Source organism: Argentina silus (assembly GCF_951799395.1).
Source record: "Argentina silus genome assembly, chromosome: 10".
Taxonomy (NCBI): Eukaryota; Metazoa; Chordata; class Actinopteri; order Argentiniformes; family Argentinidae; genus Argentina; species Argentina silus.
The window spans coordinates 18,944,030-18,954,629 of NC_139664.1; the positions used below are offsets into that span (position 1 = coordinate 18,944,030).

The window sequence follows — 10,600 nt, forward strand, 5'->3', positions numbered from 1 at the left end:
CTGCCCCCTTGTGGTAAAAGGTGGACCCGACAACTTAAAATGGCTTAGGCTACACCACCAAACTTTATATTGTGTACTTGAAATACAGTAGCTCTTTTACCCTTCTCCTACTTTTGTCATCAACATCATCTAAGAGAATTGGAAAAGTGGCATTATTAGAGTATGTGAACATGACAGATCCCTTACAAAATATACAGAAATTACAAAAACCCTTCAGTCAGTTTATTGATATAAAAGCATAACTAAAAACATGTAATTGCATGTAAAGCAATACCAACATGTGAGTTTTTGTCCAGTGATATCTGGATAAATTAGTTGGTTCAGTACATTTGTGAAGGTTTGACACACTTTCTGAGGGAGAGAATGAGCATAATTGTGCTGTGGGCATGACCTGTACAGATCTAGGATCAGATTCCCCTGGTACCTAACCTTAATCATTTGTGTTCATCAAAACAGATTTGACTTTGTATCAGTGGCAGACCTGGTTTCAAATATTTGAAAAACTTTAGTCATCCTTGATATAACTTGCCTTGCAATAGCTGTTTGTTCTTCTATTCCATTGGTTCCATTGTGCCTAACAAGTTAAAACAAGCACATCTCAAGTTTTTCAAATATTTGAAATCATCATCATCAGTTCAATTACTTATTTTGCCACAGTCAGATCAGTGGTTACAGGCAACCTCTGCCTATTCAGTGGGCATATGTAGAATGGAAGGGGTTTGGGGACATCAGGAGCTTGGTGATTGGTCTGGCCTTCTGAACTTGCTCTGAAGGAACACCCTAGGCACGCAGAGCCCCTCCTTCTTATTGATGGTTTCTCGTAGGACGTAGTCATTGGTCACACTCTGGAACCCCGCCCCCTCAAACAGGACAGCCAGGAGCTCTGAAAAAGAGAGGGCTCTGCTGGTGAAAAATTGTGAAATATGGGGGGGGGGGATAGCAAGCAAAAGAAAGAGAGAGAGAGAGAGAGTGGCAGACAAAGAGAGTGGGAGAAAGAGACAAAGACAGAAATATGGAGAGAGAGAGAAAGAGACTGACCTTTGGAGAAGAAATAGGACCTGGTGCCATCTTGTCGGACGTAGAAGTTCTCTCCCAGTTTGTTGCCAGACTTGAACCGGAGCATGGCGTGGTCATGAAGGCCGTAGTCCCTGAATAGAACGATGCCCCCTGGCTTCAACACCTGCCAAAGCAACATCAAGTCTATAAACACACTATGAACACACTCATCAAGTCCATAAAATGACTCTAATGCAAAACCACAGCAAGATATGCACTAACCCTATACACTCACGTGCAAGGACTTAATGGTTGCGTGCACAGTTTTCTGTAATTAAATGCATAGGCCTCCTATTGTCTTTAAGAGAGGGACAGCAGAATGTGTGAAAAAGCAATGTGTTTCATATAACCTTTCAACAGGATATATAAATTACCTACGACAGGCATTTGTCCTCTGTGGCTCAGTTGGTAGAGCACGGCGCTAACAACACTTAGGTCGTGGGTTTGATTCCTGCTGGGACCATATATACTGAAATGTATGCACTCACTGCAATGTAAGTCGCTTTGGATAAAAGCGTCAGCTAAATGGCGTATATTATTTGCAAAAACCTTTGTACAGCCTCTGAGAAAATGAGTGAAACAGTCAAATGAGTTTCGGAAAATAATGTTTGTCTGAGCTTGTTTGTTCCCCTCTATAAATGCTTGTGAAGGCTTGTGGCAGAGTAAGTGGTGACATTTACTGTGCTTTGCTCTCATTCATATGCATGAATAAAGAACAGTTTTCCTGAATACTTCTGACTCGACTGATCCTGATTTCCACAACTTTTCCACGACAATAGCAATATACTGTAGCTATTTAGGGAGTTGACATGTTTGTTGTTTTTTAGGACACTGGCGTCAGCATTTGTTCTGTTGTAGATCAACAAAAGGACACTTCATGACAAAGCAGAAATAAGTAATTGAGTGACACAAAATGACACGGTCACTGTCCATCAACAGTCTCTCCTCTGTTTTACTACTCTGTGTTTTCAAGAGAGTGCCAGCGGGTCTCCCTCTCCCTCACCCTGTGTAGGTTCTCCAAAGCCTGCTGCATCTTGTCTGGGTGGATGGCTGAGAGGACAAATATGAGTGTGGCCACGTCCACACTCCCCTCGGGCACGTTACCCCTCAGGTCGTCTTTGGTCAGGTCACACTGGAACGCACAGCAGCGGTCGGGGCAGTAAAGGGCGTTTTGCTGAAAAAATAAAATAAAGAAGAAAGGGGTTTTAGGCACAGAGTTGTTTTGGGGAAAGAGAAACAAAGTGAGTCTCTGCCATTGCCAGACCCAGGACGTGAACCTGCGTTCCTCAACAAAAGGTAGTCCCAAAACTAGGGTCTTACCACTAGACTACCCCATCAAAACCATGGTCTTGGTAAGCCGAAGACGACACTACTTAAGAATGAAAGGTGTGTGTGCTTGGGCAGTAGCACATATACTACTGTACATTGTTCCAACATGGTCGGTTGAATCTTGTCCAGAGTCATCTTTGTATGTGAAGCTTTACGCCTCACCTTCACAAACTCCACAGCTCTTGGCGAGAAGTCACAGGCGTAGGCGAAGATGTTGAGGTCCTCCTCCAAGAGAGGGAAGATACAGTTGCCCACCCCACAGCCTGCCTCCAGCAGAACCAGCCTCTGAGCTTCAAACTGAGAGAGAGAGAGAGAGAGAGAGAGAGAGAGAGAGAGAGAGAGAGAGAGAGAGAGAGAGAGAGACAAACTAACATCTTTGATTTGATAAATGAGACACAGACATTTGTATTTCATATGTTCAGTCAAACAATGTTTGTGTATTGCCCCTGTGGCCTATATTGCAGTGTTTTTGGTGTTCAAATCCAACCAATTCGAGTCCTATACCCCTTTCATTTACCTCACGGCACAACTTCAGTTCCTCAAACTCTCTAGTGGTCCAATGCCTATCCTTGAAAAAGTTTGTTGTGTTCCTTTTGTAGAACAAGTCCCAGTTTTTCTGTGCTTCCTTTTCCAACTTCATCTGCTTGAAGTCAGACACCAAACTCTGGTCGTTGGACAGTTTATCCATCTCTTCCTCAGTCAAAGTCCTGGTAATGGAAGCCGTAGTTTGGCCGGGTGTGGCACAACATGACAAGCCGTCTTTCATTTCTTCTACAGTGGCTAAAACATCTGTTCTGTCATCCTGCTTTGGCAGAGCCATGGTACTATTTATATTTGTGCACAAGCAACTAACTTGCCATCCTCAATTCTATTATATTAATCCATGTTATATTTCCCTGCTGTTGTTCACGTATCTGGATAGCGCTGAGACACAAAGTGCTAAATCCACAGCAGAAGACAACGCACACAATGTTGTAAAAACACTAACATCTCCTACGTTTGGAACTTGTCAAACTAATTGTCCTAGAAGACTCGTGAAGCATGATGTGCATTGGTCTTCTTCGTCCGTATGGGAATTGCTGTGGCTCAATACGACGATTCCGCCACGGTCATAGTCAGACCCGTTTACTTATTCATGTAGAATTACTTTTTGTTTCATATGATTCGATTATATACGAATAAGTGATGTATTCTACGCGAATAAATATTCTGATTTGATCGTGATCAATTTAGGAAAAGGCCAAGGAACCACAGTGTGGGTCTGCGGAGCCTATCGGCAATATTTCCTGACTGGACCATAACAGTCAGGAGGCGTGGTCATCTGGCGTATGGATTGTTTTGCTAAACAGATTTAACCGGTTCTACCTACCTGGCTAGCCGTACACAAACTTTATCTTGTGTACTGGCACCAACAAAATATTATCGTCAGGGTTTTATAAAAACCTTTTTTAAATCAATGTGAATCTTGGTTTTTAAACGGAGCCATGAATGGAAGTACAAACCCGCTATTGGACAAAGAAGAACACGTACTGAAGCTCGGGGAGAGCTTCGAGAAGAGGCCAAAATCGTCATTTCATACAATCAGATGTTAGTACCAAATGTGTCATAGCTAACTTGCTAGCTAGTACCTAGGCGCCTTAGTACCTAGGTGCCTTTTCACAAGTACATATTAGTGGTTCATATTGTTTGGTATCCTCTCGTATATAACAGCGTAATTGGATAGCTAGCTCGCTTTACACGAAGCTCGCTGTTTCATGAAAAGTGTGTGTCTGTAATTCTGCCTCTTAACTTCTGGTTACTCTGGAATTATCTTGAATTGTCAAATTAAATCAAATCAGTATATATATATATATATATATATATATATATATATATATATATATATATATATATATATATATATTACGAGATTATGTTTGAGGAATGTAAGATAGTTAACTATCTAAGGATGAAAGAGAATATCAGGCTATATCAAGTTCAAAGTGTACTATGTGCTATGTCTAGGCAGTGGCAGTACAATTCTTACTCGCAAACTCTTGCAAAAACACAATAACACAGTAGTGATAGCACAATAACACAGTAGTGATAGCACAATAACACAATAGTAGCATAGAATACAGTAGTAAAAACACAGTAATACAACAACAAGCGTACAGTAAACATGTTTTCCAAGTCAGCGATAAGCTCCCTAGGATCAACTGTGTGTGTTAAAGAATGTCTCACCTTGTTGACCTTTTTATTGTCCTCACCACCACATTGACATTTTCAGATGATTTCAAACCAGCGTCCATTGACACCAGCTGTGAGGGAGAGTTACAAGTTGGGAAAGGAGATGAAGTCACCATCACATTACCTCACATTCCAGTAAGATTGGACGCGCCTATACTCTACTGTAACTCAGTTGTCAAGGTTAAGTCAAGCGTCAGGCTATTCATTGTTGGCTATTTCACAAATATGCTGACATGAATTCCCCAAAACAGATAGACCTACAGTACCAGTCAACAGTTTGGACACACCTTGCCAAAGCTGTCATCAAAGCAAAAGGTGGCTACTTTGAAGAATCTAAAATATAAAACATATTATGGTTTGTTTAACATTTTTTTGTTTACTACATAATTCCATATGTGTTCCTTCATAGTTTTGATGTCTTCAATATTAATCTACAATGTAGAAAATAATTTTAAAAAATAAAGAAAAACCATTGAAGGTGTGTCCAAACTTTTGACTGGTACTGTATAGTCTGATGAAACAAACCTAAAGCAAAATTGGCTGATTTAATATGATGTTGTGCAAATCCATGACTTGTCATTTGCATACTGACTGCAAACAGACATTGTTGAATGGTGTCTCACCTGCAGCAACATTGACATCATATTAAAACAAAATATAGGGGCCTACTTTTGGTCCTATGCTTTGTTCATGTTTTTTTTGTTCATATTTCTCTAAATCTCTTGTCTTGTGTTGACAGGGCTCCACACCACCCATGACAGTATTCAAAGGGAACAAGCGGCCATATCAGAAAGACTGCGTTCTGATCATTAACCACGACACCGGGGAGTTCATGTTGGAGAAGCTAAGCAGCAGTATTCAGGTCAAGAAAACCAGGTCAGGAATCTAACCAACGCAGAGTGAATACAATAACCAACATAGACAAAGATACAGTTAAACAGACAGGCAAAATGATCAAGGAATGTGTTTCCTGAACAACAAAGTGACGTTCCTCTGGACTCAATAATCCATGCGTCTTCAACTCTGGTCCTGAAGAGCTACTGCGTGCACTGTGCAGGTATTGGTTGCTGCCCCAGCACCAACACATGTGATTCCACTAATCATGGTCCAGATTGAAGGTTATTGATTGGCCGATTGTAAGAAAGGGGTGTGTCAGTGCACGACTGGAGCAAACGCCTGGTCACCCAGCACTGGCTCTCCAGGACTGGAGTTAAAAGGAGAAACTGATCCTGAGATACAACACCCTAATATGGGCGTCATCCTGCCGAGGCCTCGTGACGCGGCTAGTGGATTTTTAGCTATGGTCGTTCTCTGTTTCAGGGCCGAGGGCAGTAGTAAGATCCAGGCGAGGATCGAGCAGCAGTCGGTGCGGGCCAGCCAGCCCCCCACACAGTTCCGCGCCCCCACCAAGCCAGGGGCGGGGGCCAAGACCTCCCCCTCACCCTCCAAGGACAACCCCTCCCCTGAGCCTCAGCTAGATGACATCAAGAGAGGTGAGATCTCAGCCTGCCCTTGTGTTGCCAGCATTTCACCCAAGTGTTTACCCTTTACTGATTTAGCCAATGACTGTATGTGGTACTATGTATCTACAGTGTATTATGCATCTTATTTACCTTATATAACAAAACAGACTCTCTGTTGCCTGTTGATTAACTCCATATTGACAAGACCTGGGTCAGAAAGTATTTGAAATACTTTCAAGTACTTGAGCCATATTGGTGCAATGGAACCAAATGGAATCATCTCAAAAGTGCAAATCAGGCAAGCGAAATCAACTGCAGCCCAGGTATCTCAAATACAGTTCGACCCAGGTTTGGAAGATTTTTTTATTCAAACCTACTGTAAGAAACACCTCCTAAATGAAATCCTAATTAACCCTGAAAATTAGGTATACAAGTGAAGTAAACATGTGGCACAGAGATGTGTATTGACTGTGTATGGCCTCTCTTCCGCCCCCTCCTGGACATGGTGCAGAGCTGCGAGCGGAGGTGGAGGTGATAGAGCAGATGAGCAGCAGTGGCAGCAGCAGCTCCTCCGACTCGGCCAGTGGCTCGGGCAGCGGGGACGACAGCTCCAGCAGCGACGGGGAGCACGACCCACCTCACCCCCACCCCCACCCCCTCCCCCTCCCTCTCCCCCACCCCCTCCCCCTCCCTCTCCCCCACAGCCAGCCCTCCCCCAACCGCATCCCCGTCCCCACCATGGCCAACGGAGGGGCGGACAGGCAGCAGGGCAGCAACCAGCTGATGAATACGCTCAGTAAGTACCGGACCCCCATTGGCCCGGAGAGAGAGGGTGGTCAACTCAGGAAGTCAACTGACATTCTGATTCAAGCGAATTGAAAGATTGAAAATAAAAACCCCTTTTCCAATTCATGAATTGGACGTTTGTTTCACTGCTTGAATTATCAGAGTTGAAAAGGAATTGATCCCAACCCTGGAAGCAGTCCAACCCTAGCCCCTGGATACTCTTCTGGATAGGCATTAGTTAGTGGTTAGTTACTGCAATTTAAAGGGGCACTCTGGTGATTTAAAAAAAAAAGTTCTCTCAGAGCAATAATAATTTAGCAAAAAACATGATTAGCGCCTGTTTTCACCCGAGCGAATTTGTAGAAATAGTGTCTAAATAAGCAAATTGTTCTGGTCCAAAACATCTTCCAGCATTAACTGTACTTGGTGGGACGCGATGTCAAAATGGAGCCTCGATGAAATGAAGGAAGCTGGATGGAAACCTGTTGAGCATGATAAGAGTGTGTGTTGTTGTGTGCCCACAGGGAACGACCTCCAGCTGAGCGAGTCGGGCAGCGACAGCGATGACGACTGACTCGCCACCGCTCCCACCACCATCCCTCCCCCCCGCTTTCTACCTCTCATCATCACACCTTATTTACTCTCCTTATTTTCCTCTGCCTGTTTCTTTGCTGTGGTAACAGACCCAACTGTAAAGCCTGGTTTTTAATTGTATATTTGAATATCTCTCAAAAAAGCTGCCCATCCTGGAGATTTAATAGAGTGTATTTTTATTATCTGTATATTTTGTTTTGTATCTCAAACTTAAAATCCTTTTACATATGATACTTGGGAAAGAATATATATTAGAATGCATATACATATTTTCTGTACTCAGAGCTCCTAGTTTTATCAACTTGTTGTATCATAAGTGTTTTATGGTTGTTGTTTTTGTTTAGAAGGGGACGGACTTATTTGGAATATCACTCTCATCCTCCCGACTTGACTTTCAATCAAAGGAAGTTGATGCTTTACATCAAGTTCACGTTTTTATCACTACCATGACAGGTTTCAATCAATCTTTAACAGGCCATGGATACAGCTCACGTCACTATCTATACAAAAATGTAGCACCTATTCTCTTTGTTGAATATTGGTAACAGGTAAATATGCTTGGACCAATCCCTCCATTTATATCAAAGTACTTAGACTGTATTATGTAATCACTTTTCATGTTTTGCTGTTAACAGCACCTTATTGACAGAAAGGTTAAATTCAACTTATGACATGTAGTACTTACTACTGTACATATTAGTAATATCACACCAGTAGCGACCCAGAATAACACCATCTTCAATATACTGAATATCTCCAACATAACTACTATCCTCACATCTAGAAAATTATGAGATTGTCACTCAGTGACGCGAACTGCATGCCACTTTTCAAAACGACCAAGGAGTCCAAGAAGCTCTTGTCAGGGTACTGATATTTTGGATTTGGATATATTAGGAATTCATATTTTCATACAGACCTTCCTTTTTGCTCTTTCATTGTATGATTCCACTACATTGACTCCTTGTCATCCAGCTACTGTTGTTAGGTAATATCATCTGATACTGTACATAATATCATATGTCCTCGATCAAAATACATCCCTAGTGTAAATACCATGATTATAAAATACATATATAAAAACTTGCTAAGAATATGTCCATATGTACCCAGCGTCAAGGTGTGACTTTGCGGCGGTATCCTTGTCATAGTGTGTGTGTGTGTGAGTGTGTGTGTGCGTGTGTGCGCGTGTGTATACAAGGCAGACTAACGTCACTGTTGCTGTCATAGGCCATGGATATCAATCCAGCAGTGGGAGTTACAGTGCGTCTGTTATCACAACAGTTAGTTGGATTGGTGTATTTGGATTGCTAATGCTAATTCTGAGTTGCTACGAATCCCTTTGACATCTGCAGTGTTCCATTTCTGACCCATGCTGTCCCAGTAGACGACAACTGGTCTTTCTCTCGTATGTATGGTGCTTTAGTTCTCCGTTTATCACTAGCATTCTGTTTGTGTATGTGTTTTGCTGTTTGCATTTGAGTGTATTAAAGTGTGCATATGCATAAATAGATTTTTCTCCCTACCTTTTGTGTTTTGCTGAGAACTCATAACTGCACACAATATTTGCTCAAGATCTTCCTTAGATGTATGTATTCTAGAAGTATTGTGTCCTATGATAAAAGGATATAATGCTTCCTTTCAAGACATACTAACCAAGCCATAAGCCTTATCTTTAAAAAAGATCACAGGAGTAGGCTAATACAGCCTGCTATTTTTTTTAAATACCTGCATATAGCATGTTCATACAAGCCCCCACAAACCTGCAAATGGCAGGTAAAAAGTGTTACCTGCAACTGTGCAGGTTCAATCAAACCTGCATATGGGCAGGTTTAGGAGTGATACCTGCCCTTGAACCAACATACAGCAAATTTGTATTATACCAGCATATAACACTTTGTTTTGGAACCTGTTCCAATGACGGCAGATGTCTTGACTGCCATCATTGACACGGTGGAGTCATGTGGCACAGATGGTCATGGGCTCTGGGCACGGCTGACAGGCTGAGACAGGTGGCAGAGACAATTAAGAAGATTTGTTTCTCATTCTCATTGTTTGTCATTCTGGAGGGCTTCTCTGCTAGAGAGGATGCAAAGCGTATGTCCTCCTCTGCTTGTGTGGGATCAAACCTGGGAATTATTTCTGAGGAGTGATAGGTTTCACACTAAAGCCACCAAGGCAGTGAGTGTGATTCTCTGTAGGAATGACAAAATGGTTTCTCACCCACTGGCTCCTCTAGTGAGGTCATTGGCCAGGCTATTATGGCCACTGTGATTCCCACCTCCCCCACTCCTACTGTTGATGACAACTCTGAGGCGTCTTACATCATCAACACGTTTGTGTCTGATGTGCAAGATGTCATTCAGAACATTGATTTGGATGTGTCTAATGAAAATAGCTTACAAGGTAGACAGGAAAATAACATCTTCTCTGGCACCTGTAAGATTGATCTAAATCTTATTTAGATCAAAAGTTATTAAATCTGTGAGGTTTTTTTTACGCAAGGGCCTGTCACAAGTGGGAGGGCCTCAGCTTCACCTAAAGGAGCTGAACCAACACTAGACATCAGCGATGAGGAACTTGCCTCCGTTCAGAGCGTTCCAGGACAGACCTCTACATTCCTGAGGTCTGGGAGTGAGTCTCAGGCCAGCCACTATGACACTGTCACCATGGAAGTCTTTGGTGGAATTGTGGCCACATTCAGGACTGAGGTGGCAAAGGTAGAGTCCTTTACCTCTACAAAGTCCTCTGATGAGTCTCTACCGGCTAGTGTGTGTGTGGATGGCGTCATATCTAGACTGGAGGGTCATTCAATCTCAAAATCCATGTCTCCTTGTGAAGAAATGCTTGGCATTGAGGAGTGGGACAGTGGCAGCATTTAGGAATAAACATGTTCTTCATGATAGGTGTTTGATACCATTCTTCACGCCATTCCAAGCATTACAATGAGCCCGTCCTTCGATTTCTACCTCCACCAGCCTCCACTGATCTACTGCTGTATCTCTAATTCAACACACTTGCTTGTACTGCGTGTCTTTGTAGAAGGCCACCTTGTGTTACAACACATCTACACTATGAGAGAGAGAGAGAGAGAGAGAGAGAGAGAGAGAGAGAGAGAGAGAATGAGAGAGTGGGGAGAGAGG

The 10,600-nt window shown here is 42.6% G+C and overlaps 2 protein-coding genes across 2 annotated transcripts; one reads left to right on the forward strand and one right to left on the reverse strand.

The window, feature by feature from the left end:
* Positions 1–216: 216 nt before the first annotated feature.
* On the reverse strand, positions 217–3,411 carry mettl6 (methyltransferase 6, methylcytidine). The gene is made up of 5 exons (XM_083678678.1): positions 2,903–3,411; positions 2,548–2,682; positions 2,060–2,230; positions 1,039–1,180; positions 217–883 (listed from the first exon to the last, which is right to left on the reverse strand). The coding sequence occupies exons 1-5, from the start codon at positions 3,203–3,205 to the stop codon at positions 729–731; spliced, it is 906 nt and encodes a 301-aa protein (XP_083534804.1). The 5' UTR covers positions 3,206–3,411; the 3' UTR covers positions 217–728.
* Positions 3,412–3,706: 295 nt separating this feature from the next.
* Positions 3,707–8,970, forward strand: eaf1 (ELL associated factor 1). The gene is made up of 6 exons (XM_083678477.1): positions 3,707–3,972; positions 4,655–4,749; positions 5,354–5,490; positions 5,935–6,107; positions 6,589–6,873; positions 7,388–8,970. The coding sequence occupies exons 1-6, from the start codon at positions 3,870–3,872 to the stop codon at positions 7,435–7,437; spliced, it is 843 nt and encodes a 280-aa protein (XP_083534603.1). The 5' UTR covers positions 3,707–3,869; the 3' UTR covers positions 7,438–8,970.
* Positions 8,971–10,600: the final 1,630 nt, after the last annotated feature.